Source organism: Chironomus tepperi, unplaced genomic scaffold (assembly GCF_022539635.2).
Source record: "Chironomus tepperi strain 1889 unplaced genomic scaffold, CSIRO-AGI_Ctep_v1 contig_298, whole genome shotgun sequence".
Classification (NCBI taxonomy): Eukaryota; Metazoa; Arthropoda; class Insecta; order Diptera; family Chironomidae; genus Chironomus; species Chironomus tepperi.
The window spans coordinates 761,950-789,184 of record NW_027226420.1 but is presented as its reverse complement, the minus strand read 5'-3'; the positions used below and the strand labels follow the sequence as shown (position 1 = coordinate 789,184).

Here is a 27,235-nt window from a genome sequence, read left to right as displayed (position 1 = left end):
GATTTACAGAGACTTTTAAGGAAGTTCTTTAGGTCAACGATGAGTCCAAGTGGATCGATAGCAACTTGGTTTTGTTTTTCAGAGTTTGGTCATTGTCCACCGATCACAGGGTATCGTGGGTTCGAAACGTGACATAAGAAATGTACACATGTCCTTTTTCGATTCATTTCCACTAGAAACGCCACCCAAAGCCTCCTTTTTGTAGACTACAGACAGAAATGTCTTCAAAAGAGTGGTTTTGAACCTTCTTTAAACTTTAGATTTGGCTAATCCTTGTCATTAGCCCTGAGACGAACATTAAGCGAAACTCTGAATCTTTCAGATTCAAATAACTTCTTTTCCCTCCCATTAGATAATCCACAGTTCCAAAATTTTAAATACCGTAGAAATGTGTTCAGAAATTGTAAAATAAAAAACAAAACCTTTTTTGAACTCACCTCTAAGCCATTATGCTGAGCCCCACAGTTACTGATGTTCAACGATCCACTAATGAAATCGTTTTGCACATCCACAACCAGAAAAGCATTAATTGGTCTTACAATCTGGAAAGAAATAAAACTCAAATTAATATTTTATTGCTTAAACAAAAGAAAAGTTTACTATGATCGAAATTTGAATGTAAACCATGATTTCAACAAAATATCAATTAAAAATCCATCAAAATTCTCATTTAGGTATTTGAAAAAAGCAATTTATTGCCATTTACTAAACTGTTGTATGTCTCATAAATGGCTGACCCACTTACAACCATCCAGGAACCTATACTTTTAATTATAAAATTTTTATTAAAAGTTTCATACTGAGCACTGAGAAAAAAAATTCGTAAAATCGATGCAATTATTGTTTTCAATAACTTCTAGCAATTTTATAGACAGGAACAGCAAACTCCAGAATATTGTTACATGAAGCAGCATTGCTACACATATTTAGATGCTCACATCGTTTACAGAATTTGAAACAAAATAATTTATGCTCAAAAATACTTCTAAAAGTTCAATAGAAACCCTAAAAGGCTTAAAGGATGATTGGCCATAGCAAACAGAAATGAAATTCAACCTAAATTAATTTTCTTATGCCTAAATTCAGTAGAAAGACTTTTTGGAATAAAATTTACATTTCTATGAATTGCAGGCGCATATTTATGAACACGTGCAACCCCTAGGTCTATTTTACTCAAAAATTTGTGATCCACCCAGCGTGCTGCTCAAAAATACATTCCAAATTCTTCACAATGGGAAATGTTGATAGGAAGGCAACCTTCCGTACACAAAAGGAAACCAACACATTGGAATTATTGAAGATCCTTAATTTTTTTTTCCTTTCCTACTTTCTTTGTGCTGATGAAAGTTACAGAAGAAAAAAGGAAAAAAGTAATCAACTGAGGGATTTGATTCCATTTGAATGAACCGGAAGCATGGAATTGCTCATAACAGTAGGGATGCTTGAGTGTATTATTGTAAACTTTTTTTTATCATTTTTCAATTTCCAGGTGGACCAATTTTTTTGTATTTTCATAAGAAGAACAGTTTTGTGAATTCCGAGCAACACAATGTAATCGCTAGGTGCCGATAGGTCGCCGTGTTGACTGCGAGACGTTATGTCTTAATGAGTACGTCATGGTATCCTGATGGGTACGTTAAGGTGTCCTAACGTCTACATGCAACTAAGGGTTACCTTAATGTGCCCAGGCGGGTACGTTAAGGAGCCTTGATGGATGCAAGGAGACACCCTGACGTCTACATGCAATTCATAGCATCATGCTGTTCGGAAAAGACATCAGCAGTTGTGTTTTTTGAGAATTTATGGAGAAATGGAGTCAATAGGATTCAATGAACATGTTAAGCTTTTATAAATGTCCAAATGTCATAGGACAATAATAATGTGAAAGCTTTTAACATTGAATATATGAGCAGTATGAAGACGAAGACAATGATGTCTCCATATGTCGCTTAGTTGCTGATGTTAAGAAAATATCACAATATTTTTGGGGATTCAAGACTTTTTAAAGACCGATTCCGATTTCTACATCAAGCCTGACTTCATATATTCAATAATTTTCATTCAATTTGGACTTGTAGTCTATAAAACTGAACTGGATACAATTTTAAATCTACTGTACCTACAGATGAGATATAGCAACTTTGTTGGAACCACCACAACACATTTATACACACACCCGTAAACACATTATAGAAAAAGGCATTGAAAAATTTCTCTACACTGCTGTTGCTACCCATAGTACATCATTTTTCATTCTCATTCTCTACGCTCATCCAATTTTTCTCATATTTATTTTCATCCCATGGTTATTATGAAGTGAGACTAGAAGAAGTGAAAATTATTTTAAAATGATGATGTTCACATGGCGATAGTGATAAACATTTGCCAATTGTGCCATTTTTCTTGTGGATTATATGTAGAATCATTCTCAAATTTGAGACATTTACGAAAATAGCAAACAGATGGCAAAAGATGAAGTATTAATGTAGATTGTCTTTAAATTTTGTATGTTAAGAATTGAAACTGTGCCTTCAACATACTTAGCTGTTCCTATACGATTCACATTCCCTCTTATCACAGTCATCATAGAAATTCAAAACTTTTTCAAATTTAGAAGTACTGAATTCAATTCTTCTTGATGCTGATCAATTATTAACACTATAGAGTCTCGTAGTGACGCTCATCATATTAACTTAGTTATTTGCTTCTTATTCAAAACTTTTTAATCCAAAATAGAAAAATTAAATCTTTTGTTTACATTCTGTACTAAAATTAGAACATTCTTCATTCAAATCTTTGAAAACCGTTAAATTTCAAATTCTTAAGATACGTTGAAATTCACCAAATTAAAGATTGCTGTAAGAATCGATAATTACTATCAACAACCAAAGCTAATTCCTCTTCTATCAAAATTACATCGTCGAACGGAAAAGCGAGTAGAATGACAGCCGGATAACGAATTAAGACAGAATCTAAATGCATCAAACCACTGACAATGAGACCTATTGAAATGAAAAAGTAAAGTTCTCACATAGATGAATCTGTGAGTGACATAAAAAGTAGCTATTGTTGATACGAGAGATGGATGTAGGAGGTAAAAGACAAGGATGAAGTGAAATATATCCAATTTTTCACTACTTTTTTGTTGCATTTAATCAGATTATCTATTTTGTGGATGTATATAGGCATGAAAAGGAAGATACAGGAAGATAGAGTTTGATTTGAAGTTGGATTCAGAAATTATTATGTCTGGAATTGCAGTGTAAATTAGTCAATGACACTTGATAGAGGCGTTGTCAGGAAGGAATGAGCGTTGGTCAAGCTTAACGTTGGCGATGGGTATCCACACATTATGGCTACACCTTTGAATATTGAGGTACATCAACATCTTCAACGTAAACCCTCAGAAGCTTCATTCGACGATTTTCGACTCATTCATCAGCCAAATATCAACAAAAAATATCTTAAAGACACAAAACCTTAATAAACCTAATTTCTGTCAACTTCTACGTCTTCGACATATTCAAAATGAAAATTTTATTGAGAGCAATTTACAAAATTAAATTTCAATCGTCCATACATAAAACATCAGAATTTTATGTTTTCATCTCTATATAATAAATAGGTACTAAATATGATTCTTGTCGTAAAATTGCCTATTTTAGTAAAATAAAAGTCATAAATAACAACGTAAACAGCATACCATAAAGAGCAGAAAGAAAAAATTAAAGACGATAAAAAAAAATCTTTTCAAATATTATTGTTCACAACGTCAACAAGCTATCAACAGCATGAGAAGAATACATGAGGGACATAACATAAAATAAAAAATCAAGCAAGTATTCTCGAAGGTTCATTGATGTTCGTTGCATAGATGATAATATTTGAGTCATTTATATTTACAACATCATCAGTTACAACAGACGATGTGGATGGGTAAGTCAACATTTTTATATCTGTCTATATGTTCAATAGTCATCTATTGTTGTACATCAATCATTGGACGAACGATGAATGAATGAGGAGCAATATCAAGGATGAAAAGGAAAATATATAATATAAAGCCTTTGATTAAAGAAAGGAGAATGATGTAGCTTTAAACAAAGAGCTGGGATTATTACTGTAGAAATTTTTGAATGTTATGTATTATGTTTAGAACTAATCCTGGAACTAATGATGTCTCGAGAAAGGATTTTAGAATTTTTGACAAAGTTGCTTGGACTCCAACTCCAAATCTAGTTGTCTGCCTTGAGTACATCATGGACTCCTTTAAAGGCACCTTCATAGCCGTTTTTACGTCCGGACTTCCATATTTACAACAGTAGACAAATCTTAAAACTGCCACCAAGTCGTCAAAATGCTGTCCTCAAGCTGGTATGACTCTGACTTTGGATAAGATTCAGAGAAATCCAACCTCAAACCAGACACCTTGTTCTTTCCAAGTATAGACTTGATATTGGAAATTAACAAACATTAGCCAGTGATAGAGTTAGTATCAGGTGGCATCTTATAAGGGAGATGGCGTAGAAATGGCCTAAAAGTCTACACCAGAGCAGAGTTACTTTGATCCCAAACCAAATTCAATGAAATTCGGCCTCAGGACAGAGTCAAGTCTATTTGGGTCTCATTTTCGGCCATTTCTAGTCCGTTTGCTTTTGGGACATAAATCACGATTACTTTGCATGGCCATAAAGAAAGAGAAATGAGAAATTTATCCCAAACTTTGTGCTTATATATCGAAATTACTTTACAAAGCACAATTTTCAATCATGAGAATCCATTTTCACTCGTACAACCCAAAAATCTTGAGAATCATTTAACAAGAATCTGAAATTTCACATTTTTAACTTACCGTCTTAATCCAGTTGTTCCAGCAAAACGTAAATTCATCTCTATCGATGTAGCCTGCAATTAAAAGAAGTGAAAAAGTCATAATTAAGCATTTTACGATCAATAAAATTCATTTGATCCCTAAAATATTTTTTCAAATAATTATAAGCCGTAAAGTCAATATTTGGCTCTCTTAATCCACCTTCCAAGAACCAACACAACACAATTTGAAACATACAAAAAAATCCCTCAAAGGAAAAATGAGAAAAAATATTCAATTAATTTTAATTTTTGCGTTTTCATCATTTTTTATCGTCAGTAACGTTCATTTATTCATTCATCATAAGGCAGGGTAAATTGGAAGTAGAAGTGAATTTATTTATGTATGGTGTCTGATGAGAGATTAAGGTGCGGTCAAAGGAAAAAAGAAACGGAATTATTCACATCAATTTAAGATGAGGGAGGTACGGTTTTGGAGGAAAAGTCAATATTTTTGTGGATTTGGCTCTTTGTCTTGACTATTGGCATTAGGTATCGGGAAAGGGACAGATTCGGGGACTGTGGATCAACCTCTCCCGTCAACCCCCCTAGGAAAAATCTCCAAAATGCAAAGTTTTTTCAAGAAAAAATTGAAGTAGACCCCAAGCCACCTGGAAGTTTACTGGAAGTTTATATGAACTTGATTTGACTTCGATCGACTCTTGAGTCGACTTAGGCCGACACGTCTATACAAAATCCGAGTAGAATGCGTACCATAAGTCAAAATTACAAAACATCTTCCATACTCGCCTACCCAATATACCCAAAAAAAATTACATGAACAATTTTTTTGAAAGGAATTCCTTTTTTTGTGTGTTACAAAAAATTATTTTTTTCATATTTCATTGATCTACAACAGAATTATTATTAAAATGTAAATGTAGTTTTCCATCTGAGTGAGCCACAAAACCGCTTTTCAATGAAAAAATTTTCACTCCATTCCATTCCTATTGGATATTCTTCTCGTTGGTTGGGAATATTTTACATCATCAAGAGCTGAGCAGCAGCACACAAAAAAAAAAATCACACAATTGAAAAAGAGAAAAGAAGGCGATAATGGAATTCGAAAATTTATGCTGTGACACGACATTTTTATTTCTTTAAAGATTAAAAGTTTTAGTAACTGATGTCTATTGATGTGACAGCGACAAAAAAAAAATTAAAAGTTTTTGGAATTTATTAGGGGTTATAAAGTAGAATTTGAAGGGGAGTTGGATTTAATGATGGAGTCGAGACCAGAGTTGGAAGACTTTGAGAGTCCGGACTTCACAGGTTTAAAAAGGCGCATCCATTGGCGTCTGTAATTGGACGGGAGAGTTTACAAAAAGAGAAGGATTCGACTATCAAATACAAACCTTGAATGCGTCCTTGATCTGGACAATAGTAGAGATACCTCCACAATGGAGCCCTGCCAACTCTAGTCGAGGCTTCTCAGCTATAACAAGTGATAAAGCAGTTACGTTGTGTGGCAAAGGTGTCGGCCTTCTACATTAAAGACTTAGATTCAGTCAAAAAGTCAACTAATACCAACAGACAATGAGTATGCACACCAAAATGAGCGTGTTCATGAGTATACTCATTCAATATAATTGAGCATGCTCCTTTTCTGTTCGAGCAACATTTGATATGTATTCGACTATACAGGTTTATGTCCTGGGTTCGATTCCTAGTTCGATTTAATCCGATTTAGTTGAATATTAATTTAAATCTTCTGAACTTTGTCTGAAATACAACTGACGATACGAAGCTACATGAAGCAACCATTAGTCAGACATCAATCAACTTTTCTACTACATTTCCCTTCCGGGAGACTACATCATACAATCTATCCCAAATTTTCCAATCCCTAACTTCTATAACTTGTTTAGAATCACATTCTTCATCTCATTCCCGTCAACTTTATCACAAATCTGAGTAGTGAACATGATTCTTGAAGTTATAGAACTAAACTTTCTTTACAACAAAATCACGATGTTCTGCTATTATATCTAACAACGTACAAGCATAACGATGCGAGTATATAAATTTTATATCAACATCTAATAAATACTTTTCGTATGGTTTCTGTGGCATTTTCAAGTCTTATAAATGTTCAAGAATTGGCGGTTTTGTTGAGCGTTTGAGGGGATTTTTTTGAAAAAAAAAAAGATTTTTCGGTGCTTTTAGCACATTCAGCAACATTTTATGTTAATTCAATTAAGGCGAATCATGTTTGGTAAGAAAAATCGATGATGATGATGATGATGGCGGTGGTGGTGCCAAAACTTTATCGAGATGAACAAATTAGAAAAGCGTGGAAATTTTTAAAATGTATGGAATTTTTAAAAGCTACATTTAGGAATAGGAAGTAGAAATTGATTGCAATTTGCAGATGGTTCTGTTCCTTTATTAGATTTTCTGAATCTTTCCTTAATTTTGTCATTGGATTCACTAATCAAATCATAAAAATGTAGGTTATGGAGTTTTAAGAGCATTTATGGGTGTGTTATGGATCTGGACGTAGTCAAGGATGTTTCTGGAGTATCTAAGGTACGAATCTCATTGGAAACTCGATTTCGGACGAGAATTTCATTTAAATCCGTATTTAAAAGCTCATGCTTCACCACAAACTATTAATATTCCTGAATTAGGTCAATAACCTCCAAATTCTCAGTGACCTATCGTTATGCCTGATCCTTCATTTGACGCACATAACAACTTTACATGCCAGACACTCGAACATCCCCAAAATTCCCAACAATTCAAAAATAAAATCCAATATTAAACTCACCGTCTTGATTCTTATCAAATACAGCAAACATCTGCTCGAGGTGATCGGTTGGAACAATGTAGATATGACCTTTGTCATTTCGAAATAGTGCACGACAGATGAGCGTAAACTCGGCCAAAGATAAGCGGTCATCACTGTGGAAATGAGAGAATGTATGTATAAAAATGAGTTTTTTTTCTATCTCTACGGTAGCATTACATGTACACAGAAAATAAAAATAAAAATAAATCGACAATAAATCTTATTAAAAAAGTTGGAAAGCAATATTGACACAGAAAGTAATTAAATCCCCTCATCGTTTCGAATGAAAATTGCTTGTAGAACAATTTTATTTTTTCTTTTTTTGTTCCGTATTGGAAAACAAATCAAAAACAAGAGTAAGAGCTCAACGGGAAAAATATACAAGACCGTAAATCTGACGTTCAGCTATTCGTTGTTGAGGCTTTGATTTCCTTGTAAAAACAGTAGTTGTGTGTTTTGTATGAGGAATAACATAGAAGTAGGGTTTGTTCATTTGCAGACAAGCAACACAGGCATGCAGTATTGGACGAACTATGAGTTTCACATACTAGTAATAAATCTGCAGACTTAACGGTTTTTCTAAAATTTGAAATCTAAAAATTCGAATTTTTAGAACATGAAATACTAAATTATGAAAAATTAAAAATTTATCTAGTTTCTGGACATTTTGCATGCTTATATCTTGAACTATACATAACTAAGAGCTGTTTACTAACAAAAGATCAAAAATATGATAAGCATTTATGTCTAGGAATGATAAATTTTTGAAAAAAAAAAGTTGTTCTAAATTGTAAACAAATATTTGAATTTTTGAATTTTGAGCTTTTTTAATCGACAAAACAGCTCTTCATAGTTCTTGAGGTCGTCCATACAGCACAAGTCTGTTAATAGATCCAAAATCCGCCACCAGACCGAAGTGACTCTGCCATCATACTGAATTTAAACCGAATGTGACACCAAAGTGCTTCGGGTCAGTCGTACATTCCATCAAAAGAGTTGGGTTTACATCTTTGGCTTGTCTTTGGCAAGTGTCAATTATCTACAGCAATAATAAAAAAAGGAACTCCTCTTGATCTCCAGAATTAAACCTTTTTATCACCTCTAACCAAAAATCTCGGTCGCCATTCCTAAAATATCAAAAGCAAATCTAACAAAACTTACCCTAAGGAATGTAAAATGATATTTTTTTTATCCCCATTCTTTAATGGAACTTTAAATTCGGAAACAAAACAATTCCTTGAAAGTTTAAATATCAAATGAAGCTTAAAACTTAATTTAGATGTCATGGTTTATTCAGAGAGAGTGAGACAGAAGGATATAGGTTTTCCGTACATAAAAAATATTCAATCGAATGCTAGATATAGCATATATACAGTCAGGAACAAGACGAGAGAGAAGGATAAAAAATTATGCCTTTCAGCTATTTCAAGAGAAAACTTAATTTTGTTTTGCATGAAAACAATTGTTAAGTCTGAAAGCTTTTGAGAGCTTGCTTCTGGATGAGAAGGAAGTAAGTTGAAGAGGAAAAAAAAATTGAAAATCGTATAGACGATGAAGATGAGAACGAAATGATGGGAAAAATATATTTTCCTTTACAATTTCCTTCTTTTTTTGTGTTTATTTATTTTTATTTCTCTTCCTTCGATGTCTTTTGTTCTTCAATGGTAAGCTTAAACGTCTAACACCAAATATTATTTTAAGGGAATAAAGAAAACGAGGAATAGCTTGAAAGAAATATAGGGAATATGTTTTTGAATCGAGTAAATATGCTTAATATCGTCTGTAATATTGTCATTTTGGGAACATTGTTTTCGGGAAGTTTTGTGCTTCAATTTGTCTTGTGATCTAGTGCTCTAGTACTTTAGTAATCTAGTAATTTGGCAATCTAGTATTCTAGTAATCTAATAGTCTAGTAATCTAGTACTAAACTAATATAATCCACTAGTAATTTAGTACTCTACTAATCTAGTACTAAACTAATCTAATACTCTAGTAATATAGTACTTTGGTAATCTAGTATTCTAGTAATCTAATACTCTAATAATCTAGCACTAAACTAATCTAATCCTCTAGTAATCTAGTACTCAATTAATCTAGTACTCTTGTAATTTAGTACTCTAGTAATCTTATGATCTAGTACAGTACTCTAGTATTCTAGTAATCTAGTACAGTACTCTAGTATTCTAGTAATCTAGTACTCTAGTAATCTACAACTAAACTAATCTAATCCTCTAACAATTTAGTACTTTAGTTATCTAGTACAGTACTACACTAGTATTCTAGTAATCTAGTAATCTAGTAATCTAGTACTCTAATAATCTAGTCCTCTAATAATCTAATACTCAAGTAATTTAGTACTCTAGAAATCTAGTAATTTAGTCCTCTAGTAATCTAGTACTTAAGTAATTTATTAATCTAGTACTTACTATTAGTACTCGTACTAGTAGTCTTTATGTGCGCCATATTCAACCATATCCAAAACCCCTCCAACTTTCATCTCAATTCTATCAAATATTTCTCCTTACAATTTTTTTATTCTATTCCTCTATTTTTCATATGAATCAGCTCCATTTTATACGCTCCAATTATTTTCGAAAGTCAGTCGCAATTGTTAGAGACTCAAATTAGCATGTTCCCTAGAAAATCTTTTTCCCTCTTATATTTCAACACCCTTCCTCATTTCCTCCTTTTTTTCATCTCTCTTCTTATAATTTACCTATGAATATTTCTAATTAGGATCAAGACCCATAAAGTGTGAAAATTACGCTTCTTGCTATCTTCTTCCATCTCCACCACTCATCTCCTTTCACCTTCTTTTTTCTTTACTTTCTTTTTTGCTGTGTACATGCTACAATATAGTCTCGTTAGTTATGCAGACGATTTTATCTGTTTGCTTAATTTGTTACTAAACTTTATGATGAAAAGAATAAGAAAACTCATGAAATCTTTTATCCATGAAATATCCTCTGCAATATTAATTTAAATTGTGTGCTTATTCATGTGTGTTGCTATAGTTTAGCCAATATTTTGGAATAATGTGGTGTTTGGGGTATTTAAAGATTTTGTGTACCAATAGTTTGACTTCCGAACGAACTTACAATACTAATGAAGATGGGAAGGGCAAGAAAGGGCTGCTTAAATACGCACCTAGACCTAGCGCCGATTTCTTCAGTAGTAGTTCATCAGTAGTTCGATACTACTCGACTACTCTTTTATTCTAGTAATCTAGTATTCTAGTACTCTAGTGCTTTAGTACTCTAGTACTTTAGTAATCTAGTACTCTAGTATTCTAGTACTTTAGTACTTTAGTACTCTAATACTTTAGTACTTTAGTAATCTAGTACTTTAGTAATGTAGTGCTTGATTACTCTAGTACTTTAGTACTCTAGTACTCAAGTAATTTAGTACTCTCGTACTTTATTACTCTAGTTCTTAAGTACTCTAGTACTCAAATCCCCTTGTAATCTAGTACTCTAGTACTCAAGTAATTTAGTACTCTCGTACTTTATTACTCTAGTTCTTTAGTACTCTAGTACTCAAATCCCCTTGTAATCTAGTACTCTAGTACTGTAGTCAACCACATCAGGTTGTATCGTACAGTTGGTGTTTCTATACCGTACAATACCATCATCAGAGAACACGGATTCTGCTCCTAAGGAACAAGTACCAACCTAATCTTAGAAACATCAACCTAACCTTAACTAACCTCAAAAAATGCGCTTTAGACACCACATCGGAAAATTTTCTTACTTTATCTTCAATTTTGCATCGTTATCTTAATATGAAGATTCTTATATTCTCGACTACGATTACATGACGAGCGAATGTTTGTTGAAAGAAGAATTTAATTTTTTTCTCTTTTAAGTCAACTGAAAGTTATACTGCATAAAAATGATGTTATTATGCAATTTTAATGTATATATTGCTATAACTAATTAAAATTAATGTTATAGCTTACTGAATCAATTTAATGAAAAGATTTAAGCTTAAATTAAGTTTAGTGATTATATTTTCCACTGTCAATGACTCAACATCCACAAAAACTTAGTGATAAACTTCATTACAGGTAATAAACATTGAATTCGTGTCTTCTTACTGTTAAAAACCTTTCATGTAACATTAATGTTACAAACTTTCCTTCTTACTCGATTTTGTTACTTGTCATTACGTATTACCTGAGCTAATTTACAAAAAGCACGAATCTAACAATAGAGGAAAGAGGAAAGAAAAGGTCAAAGATGAAAATTTTGTAGGAAGAAAAAATGTAATTTCAAAAAAAAATAAGAGGAAGTAACTAAAAGTAAATGTAGCAAACAGTACAAATTATTGTTGATGTTTTAAAAGGGTAAATTTCATGTCGCATGCATCAGTCTGAGAAGAATGGATGGAAAATAGAGAAGAAAATGTCATCAAGTCTAGCTGCATAGGAATGCAATCAAAGCGCTGTTCCTAACTTGTAAGAAATACAATTCTGTGACTTTTGAAAATATAACGGTCGTTTGAAATTCAAAATTTGTTAATTGAATTTTTCAAATTTTGAAATCCGTTGAATCAATTTTTCGAATTAAGTAAAATTCAAATTTTTAAAATTCGTTAGACATTTTTGGCAACATTTGTCATCCATTTTCAAATTTTTGAAAGCCGTTAAATCATTTTTGCATCTATCAACCATTCAATTTCCTTAAATTTTTCAAAATTGATGAATTCACCCAAACTGAACACATTCTCCAAATTTATGTTTATAAAAACAAACAAAAAAATGTAATTTCCTTTTTCTCTGCTGCCTGCTTCTTCTGCTAATAACTGTATGAGTGTTTAATACAGAAATAACAGTTAACAGTCACGACCTTCTTACTTTCGTACAAAAATCAACGTGTTTTTCCGCTTTATTGAGCTTGAGAAATTTCAACAAATACACAAAAACAGGAACAATAAGAAAGAAAAGGTTTGGAAATCGACTCACTTTTTCGAGAATTAAATATTTTGCCAAAAATAAAGGAAAGAAGTGTGACAGCAAAACCTTTTTACACCTTTTTCTATATTATTGACACACACACAAAGGCACTCACGCGTTGAGATCAAGAAATCAATACTAGATTTTGAGAGAGGATAGACAATATTATTTTATGGAAATGATGGACATACTGTAACTTTAAGGCTTATTTAATGGTAAATGTGAAGCGCAGGTGGAGTGAAATGGCATCAAATGCTGTTTTAGATTGAAAGAAGTGCGGCTCAGGTTAGACTAGCTCAATGCTGTCCAAACTTTTAGTGTCACGATACCAAGAAGTGCTACCTAGGATAACGAACGAAATCTCTTGCAATATGCGGTTTTAAGCATTTCCAGGAGACGGCACCCTACTGTAACAAGCAGTTTGTACAACACTGGGCTAACTTCTCTAGAATTGTATCAGTTTTCCCCATTTTAGTACAAAATTTGAATTAAGTTTTGAGTTTTCAGCTATTTTAAAAGGTCTTTTAATGGACAAAATTAGTCTCGAGAGAAGTTATAGATTGGAAAGCGACATAAAATAACGAATTTGCAAGAATCTGGTAGCATGTGTTTAAATACTCTGTAGCCTAGTGGTTGAGCAATAGAACAGAAGTTTGAGGTCTTTTGAGTTCTTATTTGAGTATGAGAACCGTAAGTTCGAATCTCAAGACAAGCTGGTTTCTTTAATTATTGTGAAAATCATTGTTAATGCTTGACAAAGTCCTGTTCATACTAATAGGAGAGGAATGTACCATTATTCCAAAAATATCCATTAGAAACCCAAATAATAGTCATCATCCTATAATGCACAACTTAAATTTCTGTGATCAACAAACGAAAAAATTTCTCAGGACTGAATTGAATTCTGTCACCAAAAAAAGAAAGTATTCGACTGAAAATTGTGAAATTATATACGGTATTGTGAACAGTTTCCAATCTGATAAGCATTAAGAATTCTCAGCCTTCTTTCTGATTCCATTCTATATAGAAGGAAAAAAGGAAGAAAAAAATTATTGAAAGCACAAAAAAATTCGACCCGATTTTTACCTTTGAAAATTTTTATATTTATAGCCTGTCTTTTTCATCTTCTTGCTGGCTCTTTTTTTACTACTTTCTTTATTTTTTTTTTTTGCCTCGACAGTTTGAGGAGCATTTTCCCGCACTATAACTAAGAAGATATAACCAGCAAAAGCCATAAATTTCAAGTTAAACGAAAACTTTTCTGTCATGACGGACATAAGTTTTTTTTAACTTCTTAAGTATCAGGAAAGAAATTCAGAATTGCAACGATTTTTTTTTTTTTTGTGTGCTTTTCATTTCCCTAACTTTTTGAAATTTTTCAAATGCTCATTTTCATGTCGAAAAACTAAGAAATACAAGAAAAAGTCATGAAAAACAATAAGAAGGGAATCGTTAGGAACATGTCAGTGTCCTTCTTTTTGAACTTTGAATTTGAAGGTGTTCCTGACTTCCTTGTGGAAATTATTTGTTTGTCAATTTTCGGAGTTTTGAGGCGTTAGTCAATGATTTCATGAATATTCTAAATAGAAGAAATTCAACATGAAAATGAATTTCAAAAAGATTTGAACAAATTAGTTCTAAAGTTTAGTACAAAAGGTAAACAAATGAAAATTCAGTGATTTAATTAAATTAAATTTTGAATTTGGAGCAGATTCTTATTGCTTTAGAACCAAAAAAACATCAATTGCGTCCAAATAATTGAAGATTCAAAACTAAATTGTAAAATTCTTCATGTTTTTGAATCAAAGACATTGAAAATCTATAATAAACTAGAAATATAGTTTGTAACTGACTATCTACGTGTAGAGCAGGCAGAAAACAGCTTCAATATAATTACTACACGTATTCTATTCCATAACATGCAAATTTAGTCAAAAATCTACAAAATTTTAATAATTTTCAGACACTTGGAGAACTAAAATATCCTAAAATCAACGAATTTCATATTCTGTACCAATTTGGACATTCATCATGGACATCCAAAAACACAAATGACAACATTTTTACAAAATAATCCTTAAGGAATTCCTTCATTTTTCAAACCAAAATCTATTGGCTTACCAAACATTTAAACGATAGCAAAAGAAGACGACACACACGTTGGTATGGATGCGTATGATGTAGATGTGATGGGTTAATCATGAAAATATTTTTATTCAACTTGACAGTTGTCACTAAAAGATGTGCGTACATGTTACTTTATAAGATTGTCAACATATCAGAACTGTAAAGTTCATTTCACAAATGTGCAGTAATTTTAAGCTAAAAAGGGAGGGTAAGGAAAGGAATTTTTATGTTTTTAACATAATGCTACATAAAGGTTTTACGTTTATGCTTTTGGCATTAGAAATAATGTTTATATGGAGACGTCATAGTGAGGTTTTATGACGTAAAAGAGTTGAACTAAAGTTTTTTGAAACTTTTTTTCTACAGTTTTTGTGCAGTAAAAATCTTTGCTTTATTTTTTGACAAGTTAGGGAGGAAATAATCATAAAACTCTTTAATTCATGTACAATATTGTACTTTATGAGGTTGAAACTTTAATGCTCTTAAAGTAATTCCTTAACTTTCACGCTTTAACCAAACAAATCATAAAAAAATTAATAAAAAATCCATAAAATTTATGACTTTGTACAAGAAAACTTCACAAAAAAAATTTCCATCCATAAAGTAAAGGAAATGAAATTTATTGCAAAAGATTTGCAGAAAATAAAAATACACACATATACAGGTACACAAACAAGTCGGTGAATTATTGATTATTATTATTTTTATCGACATCATATGGTTAGGTATGTGGTATGCAAGTTGTGCAAAAAATTCTTTCTTCCTTTTTCTATGCTTTTATGTATCCACAACTGCCACCGTCGTCACGTTTTATGTGAATTTGATGAGCATCCATTGTATACGAATGTGTGCTTAAGGCAGGTTTGCAATAATAATTCAACTAAATATAGATTCTTTTACGTCTATTGATAATAATATCCTTTTTATATAACTTTCGATTTTATTTTATTTTTTTCAAATTAAATGTTATTGTCTGTCAGGAAAATGTGTCGCTTGCCGTTTGGTAGTGAAAGCGTGGATTTTAAAGTCATAATGTTTATTTTACTGTGGATTTGAAGATTGTTTGAAGAAAAATGCACAGAGACTTTAATATCTCTGGCAGTTTCGCCTATATATGACTCGTTCCCCAAGATTCAACTTTATTCAAAATTTGAATTTCAAAAAACCGTTAAATTTCAAAAATTTACAATTCAGTAGAATTGATTTCTTTTTAACTTTAATCAATGATTAGAATTCAATCTAAGTTTCATCTTTTATCGGTCAATCTCCTATCCACTAAGTTTCAATCACCTGACAGCTCATCCTCTTTCTTTAATCTCCCATTATACAAACTTGATTGATAAAATCTTCATTCTCATCCAGTTTCAATTTTTATAAAAAAAAAATGCCGAGACGTTATTTTATGTCTGAAAAGTTCTTCATCCTTTTATTTTTTCTATCCATTTCTACATTTTCAAAAAGAGAATTGGAGCATAAAGATTGAGATTCATGTGAAAGATATCTAACGAAATGCAGGTGAAATATAAAGAAAAATATGAGATGAAAAAAAAAGAGGAATAAAAAATGTGCTAATGCATCATCATCACTTTTTCATACACTTCATTTTGCTGCAACATGATTTTCATTGTTTATTCTTTATGCATATCAAGCTGATTAAATTTCGTTCTTTTTGAAAATCTGAGTTTTTGGAAAATTTGAGGTGAGTTGTTGTGAAAAATTTTGTCTGACTGGGAAGTTGAGGTTTGATTTTATCGGTGACTCATTTATCACGATTGGCTCTAATTATTTGTAGTAGTCAAGTGCTTGGACGCCTCGCCATATGGAGTCTATATCAATTGCTACTTGATCCCATGTGGCCGTCACCTGGCCACCAAGACAAACTTTTGCTGATCGGGTTTGTGACATTTTTGTCATTTTGGACGACTATTGATCATTTAAATCTAAAACTTTTCCAGGACGATTTTGTCCAATAAAGATAAATTCAAAAAATTCAAAGTTTGAAATCTTTGTTTACAAATTCAAAATTCTTTTGTTTCTCAAAATTTCCCTTTTTTAAGACAAAGTTACTTGTCATATTATCAATCTTTCGTTACTATAGTGTTCAAAGTTATGTAATCAATTAATTTTGAGTTTAGAAAATCTACAGAAAATACATAAATGATGAATTTATTGAATTTCAGATTCCTTTGTACTAAAAACCATTACTAGTAAAGAGTTGCTAGGTAAAAATCGATTTTTGTCTACAAAAAGATTGATAAATGTGGAGTTTGAACTTAAACGCCTTCCTCTGAATTCGCTCTTAATACCTCAACTAAGTAATATTCAAGAAAATCCTCAGAAACCTAGTTCTAAGTATTATTTTACAAAATCATTAAAAATTCATCATTTTTCTTACCAAATCTTTCAAAATCTCACTCAAAAATTTACTTCACATATCCAAAATTCGAATCAAAACTTCAAAATCTCAGACACATATCAAACTCATTGTCATATTCCACATACATATATGAGAAAAATCCTTCATTTTTCTTTGATTGACGTAATTTAAAATTTTTGTTCCAAAAGCGGCAGTGAAGCAAAAAAAAGTTCAATCTGAAATAGTTTTCTTCATCATTCAAGACTTAAATGAAGTTGACATTTTACAAAAATGATATTTTGAAAATTGTGTATTTTTGCAACAAGTTTTGACATGAAATAAGGATTGACGTAAAAGTTGTATCTGACAAGAAATACAAAATGTCAAGACTTGGAAACATTTTGACTGATTTTTTAAGATCCAGAGATTAAATATCAATTTTGTGTTGGTATCATTAAGAACAAATCCGCAAGCATGAAACTTTCATCCAAAAAAATTAAATTACAAAAAACTTTTTTGCCTAGAAATCCTTCAAACTCATCTCAGAAACTCAGGATAAGATAATTACATCAATTACGCAAGAAAACGCTTGATTATCGTAAAATTTTCCATCCGAGATTCATCAAGCGTTTTATATTCGAGTTGATGGAACTATCTTGTAAAAGAAAAGCAAAAAGAGAGCAAAAAAAGTATAAAATAATTAAAATAAGAAGTCTCATAAACTGAAAATGTTCACGCAACATTCAAATTAAGTTTGAAAGAGCAATTTTTTGTAATTAGTAAATTAAACCGTAAAAAATACGACAGACGAATGAGGAAGGATGGAAACATTTTCATGATCTAGTTTTAATCTACAGGGCAGGAATGTAATTTGTTGAAAGAGATTGTAGATTTTTTGCGTTTGGGATTCAAGGGATAATAATAATAATAATATATGAAACATTTGTCTACCTGATCGAAGCACCGTGGAAGCGAGATTGCAGTGTAATTAGCAGCAAGAATCAGATCAACATTTGAATGTGTGTCGATCGGGTAGAGCCTATTAAATAGACTTTCCTAGAAACTAGCGTTTGTTCTAGTTTGCTCCAGAAATGGGAAACTGTGCTCTAATACAAGATAAGAGCTGTCTAATGAACATTGGATAGAGAACGAAGGTTCAAGTGTGTTTTGTGTCACAGACTCTAATAACATCCGGCAGCTCAGAAATAAGAGCATGCGACCGGAAATTGAAGGGCATGGGTTTGAGTCTCACTTGGGCTTATCCAGAATTGCAACCTTTTCTTATTGATTAATTAAATTCGTCTGTGACGTAATCGGCAAGATGCTTAAATTTTGTGTGACAACTCGAATGTCCATAGTTCGAATCAAAACTATTCCCAAATATTTGTGAATTTTCTCAGAAATTCAGAAAACTTCAAGTCCTTAATGTAAGAAGATCCAAGACGAAATTGAATCTAAATTTCAAATTATATTCCCCCAAAAATAAATCCCCCCATCCCTGTCCATTTCTCACATTTTTATCCATCCTCTATCCATGACGAAAAAAAAAGAAATCTCTTTTAATTCAATTTTCTAGCTTACTTAATTGGAATTAAGAGGCATTTTGATAAAATTAAGCAAGAAAATAAATAGAAAGCATTTTACACAGTGAGCAATAAAATGTGATGTTGTCAATATTGTAGCCTGCTTATCACACATTTTTATATTTCTCATCTCGATGTCGATGGATGAAAATACAGAAAAAAAAGATGAAAATGAGAAAATTTCTTAAATCAATAGCAGAAATGCAAACATTAGCAGTTTTTTTTGTGTTCATCGTCGTACTTTTGCAAATGCTGTGAAGATCTTTGAGGGCTGTTCACTTGTTATGTAATACTACAAAGTCGGGAGGGGGTGAGGTATTGGAGTAGTGTTGCCTAAGACCAGAGATGGACAACTTGGGTGCCGCGGCACTCTTCTGTTCCTCCAAAAATTCTTGGAAATGCTATAAACCATATACCGAGTGCGGTTTCGGACCGCGATGAATAAAAGGTTGCGCACCACTACCGTAAACCAAAGTGTGACCGTCTCAAATTCGAGTTTTTCGGCATTAGATTGTCGAAAAATTCAAACTCATCTTCTTTTAAAATAAAAATTTACGTTAGGAAGAAAAGCAAAAGTAACGGTCAAAAAAAATTTGAATATTAACCACAAAATATATATTTTTGAAAAAAATTAACGGTCTTTTTTGAGAAAGCCACACTCTCAAAACAATGGTAAGGGGGGAAGGAGGGGAAGGGGTGGTTTCGCGTTACTTAATAAATGAACGGCTCCATTGGAATATTGAGATTATGAAGGAAGCTGATCAATTTTTGGAGCGCATTTAAAGTGCATAATTCGGTCAATTTTAATTCAAATGGAAATTGTAAATATAAATTTATCCCAAAATATGGACATAGACTATCAAACACCAATTGAATCGGTTCCCATTATTAAAAGACAAACAGCATCGATTCGACTCATTTTTATCCCATTGGATGAACAGTGACGAAAGATTCATTGCACAGAAGCATCATAAAAATCCTTCATGATGATGCGACATCATGCTTTTCTCCCCCCAACATCGAGGACAGCTCTACATAAAATGTAATGACTTGCTTAAACAGCATAATGGCATGCAAATACTTTCACCGAAAAAAAGAGAAATTTATGTACGAATGAAAAAGTTTATTTTTTTTTTCTTGTTTTTTCATTTCCTGCTTACATCTTTCAAACTTTTTTTTTTAAGCAGCATAGCTTGGATAGGCGGATGGCATGGAGGTAAAAAAAGAAGAGAAGAAAAAAAATGTGAAATAAAATAAGCAAAATAAAGGAGGAAATAACTTTTTATGTAAATAATTTCAGCAAAAGTGTAAAAAAGTTTTTTAAGAAAAATAAAATTTATGAATGAATGGAGAAGCTTCACATTTCAGTCTGTTAAAACTGTAAGACAAACTACATCTTGCTACTGTTTTTTCGTGTGATTTTACAGAAAGCGGTGTAAGTAGGAAATAATGTTTTAATATATGGTTCATGTGACATTTGTAACGTATATTTGAATTTTAAAATTTTGTAAATTTGAAGGGCAGACAACTTCACGTCGTAGAATTTTTCAAATTTTTTTCAACCGTTGGTTAGAATTTTTACAGTTAGCAATTTTAAAAGTGGAAATTCCAGTGCAGAAACAACCTAAAATGCTCAAAATGACCTTTGACGATTTTAAGATTCGACCAAGTACCGTAGGAATGCAATTCCTACATTCTGGATAGTTCGTCCAAGTCTGCAGACCTGACGTTTTGTACGTAACCTAAAAGATTTATATTGAACCCAAAATCCACTCAACCCAGCAGATAGTCAGACACACCAAAATCCCAACCCATATCCAACAAAAATCCACACAACACGTTAAGAAAAATGTTTAAATCTCATAGATTTGCAAGTGAGAACGTAAAGAGAAACTTAATACGTTTTAATCATAAAAGTATATAGCAGTGATGCTTCCGTTTCACCATATCTCTGTGTTACATCATGAGCAGCAAGCAAGCAGAAGTGAAACAATTAATCCACGCTCGGAGATTTGAGAATGTGGTATAATAAAGCAAGTAATTTTCACACTATTTAAAGGTAAAGAAACAGACATGATGAAAATAGCATGAAAAATTTTTTAAATCTTTATGGGCATAGTTGGTGAACAATTTTAACATCCAAAAAACGTTGGCACAAGAAAAATGGAAGTAAGTTATGATGATGATAATATTCATAGTCCTCTCATGATAACGAATTTTGGCATTTTAAATGGCAAGTGCGAGTAGGAAGAAAATGGAAAATTTACACAATTAATTTAACGACCTTTAATGTTCACATAATTTACAGCTATAGGAAAAAATTTAACGTGACATTGCTCGGTGTTGGGACTGCTTTTTCACTACCCTAAAATGAATTTTTTTTGGAAACAAAATTGGATTTTTTTTTTAATTTCTTCATTCTAGGTGGCATGCTTTGCAGTGCTTTGAAGAGAGACTCTTTGATGTTAAATGATTTTTTTAAAGTCAAATGGACTGATGCTGTGTTGAGAAACTATCTAAGGCTTCGTGATTTCTTTTGATGCAGTGATGTAGTGAGCAAATATAAAGCAGAAGTGGCGCAGTTATTAGAGCAGTGATGGACAACTGGGCGTACTGCCGTCACTCACAGGTTGCCCTGGTATTCGAGGATGCCGCGGCACACACATTGTCAATCACTGGTTTAAATTGACGATCGAAAATTTGGAAAATGTTGTGATTTTTGCATCTATAAACGTTAAACCTCCAAATTTGTTCAAATAGGAAAGCTTCTCTTAGATGCCTGAATTCTTCCCTCGAATGATGGGTCTGATCTCTCAAGGAAATTGTACAAACACTTTGTCATATCAACGGCACTATAATATATTGATTGAGAGATCGATCTCTGGTGGGAATCGAACCCGTTTCATCACAATGTAATGACACAATTTTCCGGTACATTGCTCAGCCACTCGGCCATAGTCTCGCACTGGCAGAATCGCGTATATATGTATCGATACCCCAGATTCCACTCTACTCAGAAACCAGTCTAATGACTAGCCACTCGACCAAAGAACCCTTACTCTTGAACTGTCAGATTCCCCTAGATATCCCTCAATATCCCCAGCTTCCACTCTGCTCACCCACCACAAAAACCAATCAGAATTCTACCCCCCAAAAACACACCCTTCACATCTTCCAAGCATGAAGCCATTTCCAAATTAGACCAAATTCTCAGCTTCTTCAGATCGCACCACACCTTAAAAAATTGTCAACCTCGCTTGAAGCGTAAATGAAGAATTTCCACAAGAAAAAATTTAATTTTTTGATTTTCACCAATTTTTTTTTCTGAAGCAACACACGCATGCATGTTTCCTTTCATGTTTCCCAGAAAAGGGAAAAAAAATAAAAATAAATGAGAAATAAAGGAAGGGAACAAAAAATAAACACACTTTTGTGTAGAGTGTCAAATCATTTTTATCATCGTCATCACCATCGCATCGTTGTTGTCGTGTCTCTTTGTATTTCCTCCTTCATTTTTTGAATCTTTTTGATGGTGGATAAATGAATGTTAAAAAAAGGAAGAGGCAGAACAAAAGGAGGAAAAGGTAAAGGAAAAAAGCATGAATAGAAAAAAAGGTGAAAGTCTTTAAAGGTTAAAGCTGAACAATTTTTCTGGAGTATTTCACGCAAATCTTCCTTCATTCTCATCAATTCGTTGTGATATATGCAAATCTACATGTCTTGTTGACATAAAGACTGATATAAAAGCAGATTAAATCTACAGTGAGTATGTTTTGTAATCACAGCTTTGAAATGGATTATAGAACATTTGAAATGTCATCACATAGGTAAAGCTTTGAAGGATGTGTGCTTGAAATTTACTCACAAGTTGCTGAGAGTTAGCAACTTACTGGACATTTACTTTGGGGTTGTTTATATATTGTGTGACGCAATATGGAACTTAATTCAAAAAAGTAATGGAATTCTTAGGTAATCTCGAGATAATTTGATGCTGAAATCACCTTACTGACATCTCCCTACTACCCCTTCCCGATTTACCTGTTACAAAATAAGAGAATAAACCTTTGAAGAGCATATGATGGAGACCTGGGGTCGAATTTTTAGCCTTATCATTGACATGTATAAGGAATAATGCAAGCAGAATAACTTTCAAGACTCTAGAAATCTTCCCAACCTACACAAATCAAGCAGGGGCAACAATAAAGAATTAAACTCTAGAATTCATAATCTCAAGAAGCACAAATCGGTTAATCGATCCAAAATCCGTCAACAAGCTGAAATATCTCTGGCATACATAGTACCAGACCGGCATGATTCTGACATGTTGCCAGATTTAAATTGAATCTAACACTAAGTCAAAGTTACGCAGAACAAGGGCAGGATTTTAGATCTATTCACCGTGTTGTGCTATTCGGGAAAATGAATGCTCGAGCTAGATCTTTTATTGCTGCTTCTGCTTAATTTGTGTAGATCGGGAAGATTTCTAGAGTCTTGAAATTTATTTTTCTTCTAATTCGTGAAAGGACATGTCGATGATAAAGCAAAAATTTCGATCCTAGGTAGGCGTAAGTCTGGTCCTGATTTCGTGGGCCAGAGCCAAAGTCATGAACGATTAGTCTGCCTAGAATTTTCTACAGTTTCTTAGCAGCATCCGTTTGAAGATTGTTGTCACAGATGTTAATAATCCCACTTGAGTGTACCATGATTGATGACCGACTAGGAATCGAATCCAATCATTGCTTGAATTTGTCTCAATTGCTTCAAAGTTGACAGAACATCGGCTCAATACCAAATTATTAATTTTCGTGTTTTTCTTCAGAATTCGAATACCTTCCTTTTGACAAAACCCCATTCCCACCCCCTCTCTTCCAGAAAATTCCATGTTTTTTTCATTATAATCTTGAATAATAATACAAAAATATCTTTTAAATGCCAACTGAATGAGAATTTACAAAAGTAAAGTATTTCAATTTTAAAAACGAAAATTAAATGAGAAAAAAGAAGCAACAAAAAAAATAACAAAAGAAGAATTTTCACGAGAAAAAAAAAGAAAAAATTGCGTGTGTTCAGGATTTGTCAGAAAATATGACAGAAAAAAACATTTAAATTAAATTATTTGAATAAAATGCTCCAAATTGACGTGTGTAAAAGGAATAATAATTCAGGCATAAACAGTCACAGACATACGTAAAGTTCTGATTAAAAAAGAGAAAAAAATTGTAAACAAATTTTCATGAAAATTAAATTTGAAAAGACTTAATATGAGTTACAGACATGTTTTTTTTTTGAGAATGTAAGGAACAGAGAGGAATATGATTTATGTCATATCACATTGTATGTAAATGTACAACAACAACAAGCAAACAAAACAAAAAAATAAAACTTAATCCCATCTCTCATCACAAAATGGATGAATGAATGATATGAATAGGTATTCTATGTGATAAAGTAGGAAGTACTAAAGCTTCACATACATGGAATCCATCTCAAGGGTTATTTGTTTGGGTGTGTATATGAGTTAAAAAAAATATAACTTTTATTAAAATAATAGAATATATGAATATAAACCACACGAGAGCCATAGTCAAGTATCTTTTCATTTTCTTTACTGCTTGCATATCTGTTCTATTTTCATATTCACCGTGAACTTATGAAGATTTTATTATATGGTGAATAAGTGATACATGATCCTTAAGAGAATGTTTTTGTGAAATTTTCAACTGAACTTACTACTCGAAAGTATATGTTTAAATGTGGATGCTCCCCCATCATGCTTTGTCTAATAATAAAAGTTCAACTTGTTGGAGTTTGTGACTTGGAGCAATGCATCTATGAAGTAAACACTGTATAGAGGAAGAAGGTTTAACCGAGCATTATCTGCTACCGACATAGTAACTCAGTAGCTAAGAATGCTTGACATGCGATAAAGAATGCGTGGGTTCGATTCCTACTCAGGATATTTTGTGAAAAGAAGTACTTCTTCTAGAACCTTAGTTGCAGCAAGGTTCGGAATACAACTGATAAGATTTGAACCTAGGTGTCAAAAGTATGGTGTCAAAGTAGAGGAGAATCTGAGGTATCAAGCTACATATATATGTAGGCAAATCCAGAGTTCCAAAACAGGCATTTGTGATAGGCAAAAACCGTACAGATTCTAGATAATATGTAACGTTTTCAAAGATAAATCTGTAAGTGCGAGAGTAGTTATTGTGGTCGAGTTGTTAATATGGTCAATTAGTTAAGGCAATAGACCGGAAATTTGTAATCCTTTTATAAGGAAGAAGGTTCAATTCCGACCAGAAACCGATCTCTCAATCTTTACATCTACCAGAGTTCGACCTCGACTAGGGAATTTTTTTATGGAAATGTCAAAACAAGTCGGCTTATAAGGATTCATACAATGCCTACGACATTACAGGATGTCTCCTATGTCTAATGAGATTTACTGTCCACTAATGGCTGACTCATTTTACATCCTGCATTATTCATACACATGCAGTTTATAATCCTGCTTACATATGCATGTGTAGAACCAGAGAAAAGGCTTAAATGCTCAAATTCACTAAGCGATAATGAACAGACTCACATGGTAACATTCGGTACGAAATCGGTAGCATGTGAGCATGCTCTTTGTTCATTCTCATTCTCACTGGCTTAATGACACACAAAATGCTAGAAACTGAAGTACCCAACTGGGAGTCATTTCCACTTCAATCTTGTCACTAACCTCAAAATTCTCAAATAGCAAATCTGACAAAACCTTTCCAAGGACTTAAAAGTACAAAATTGAATAACTTTCATGAAAAGGTTAAAGAGAAATATTTAAATATGTAAAGATGTACAAATATGATGAAGAGATTTGCACAATATGTATGGATAAAAGCATAAAAGGTGTGGATTTATATTTTTTGAGAGATGAAAACTAAAACAGAACCGACAAGAGGATGTCAACTGTATTTACATTTTATGTTAAACATTTTTCTATGAAAAAAGATTTTTGACAGATTATGCAATTTTTGCTTTAAATTTGTAGTAATTTTGGATTTTAAATTTATAGTAATTTGCTGTTATTTAATCATATTTCGATATTTAGCACATGAATTATGAATTTTTAATCAGATTATGAATTTTAATGTAAAATCATTAATTTGATTGCTGTGGATTATTGACTACCGAAATTACAATAGATTGAACCAGTGGTTGTTAATCTGTGTGGCAAGTTTTTCTGCAGTCTCGGTCTAGCCGAGAAGTCTCAAGTCTATCCCAGAAGTCCCGAGTCTACCCGAAAATTCCCGAGTCTATTCGAAAAATCCCGAATCTATCCGAAAAGTCCCGAATCTATCCGAAAAGTTCCGAGTCTATCCGGGAAGTCGGGATCGGAAACCCTTATCACCAAGGTGTGCCGCGAAGAATAAAAGGTTGCCCACTACTGGAATCATCTATATCAAATCATTACCTCGACCCCCCTCTTTAAAATTAAAAAGGATTTCAGAATGTTTTAATGAAAAATTCAATATTTGACATCCACAACCCAAAATAACATCACACAAAATGATTGTGTTTACATTTTGTGGTTAACTTATATTGTTTTGACTTTCTCAAAAGGTTATGCTCGTTACGCACATCCTCATGTATTTTTCTTTGACTAACCTTTTACTCTCTTGACATGCAAAACTAAGTTGCCATTTTAATGTTCATGACATAGATGTTATTAAAAATAAGGCAAGAAGTTTTGACAGAATTTCGGAATTAAAGTTAGTTTTCTGAACAAGAAGTGCTTCAGACATTAGGAATATATGTGTAACTCCAACATACCAATAAAGACGCTAATTCTCTTTTTATGATTAGGGCTTGAGATTATGTAAGAAGCAGTTTGACTTGTATTATGGTTATTATGTAAGACATAACCACTTTATTAGTATAATTTTTGTAACATAGATTATTTAATTAGCACAACTTTCCATACAAAATTATTGTCGTGCTTTGTCATTGCGTCGTCACGATCGTCATTTCCTTCCCCTACACGACATTCTTGCTTCATTTCTCTTTCTTGCTCATTTCGTAGTGTAGTTATTAATTTTTTTTTCTACTGTAATTAAATTAAGCGCTTTATGTTTATTTTTATTGCCATGCTATTAATTATTCCTCCTTTTAAGCTTATGCTTTAGTACTCAAACAGAACTCCACGCCCTATTATTAAGTTAATTGTATTGGTTAGAACTTTTTTGGGGATTAATTTCGATGGAAAATTGTTTGAAGGACACTAAAAAATTAATGAATATACTTAAAGTTTGAATTTTTGCAACTTATGGTTTAGTTTTTGGTCGTGAAGACTGGAGTGAATTCATGGCATATTGACTTCTTTGTGGTGAATATGAAGGTCAACTTCTGATGAGATTCGAACTCAAATCCTCAAAATGGGGTTAATTCCAGATTTTTCAACCTGATGCTTAAGCACTAAGCCTCAAAAGCAATTTTCTCGCACTGGCAGATACATGTATGTATGCATTGCTAGATCCACTTTGCTAACACACACCCCGAATGGTGGAACGTCT

General features: G+C 32.5%; 1 protein-coding gene across 2 annotated transcripts in view; it reads right to left on the bottom strand.

The window, feature by feature from the left end:
• Positions 1–27,235, bottom strand: part of Naam (Nicotinamide amidase) — a 90,274-nt gene that overhangs the window by 25,470 nt on the left and 37,569 nt on the right. For both annotated transcript variants that reach the window (XM_070642824.1, XM_070642823.1), the window contains exons 4-6: positions 7,640–7,773; positions 4,853–4,905; positions 438–542 (exon numbers count right to left, since the gene is read on the bottom strand). In XM_070642824.1, the coding sequence (XP_070498925.1) occupies positions 438–542; positions 4,853–4,905; positions 7,640–7,773 (292 nt within the window). The remainder of the gene's footprint in view (positions 1–437; positions 543–4,852; positions 4,906–7,639; positions 7,774–27,235) is intronic.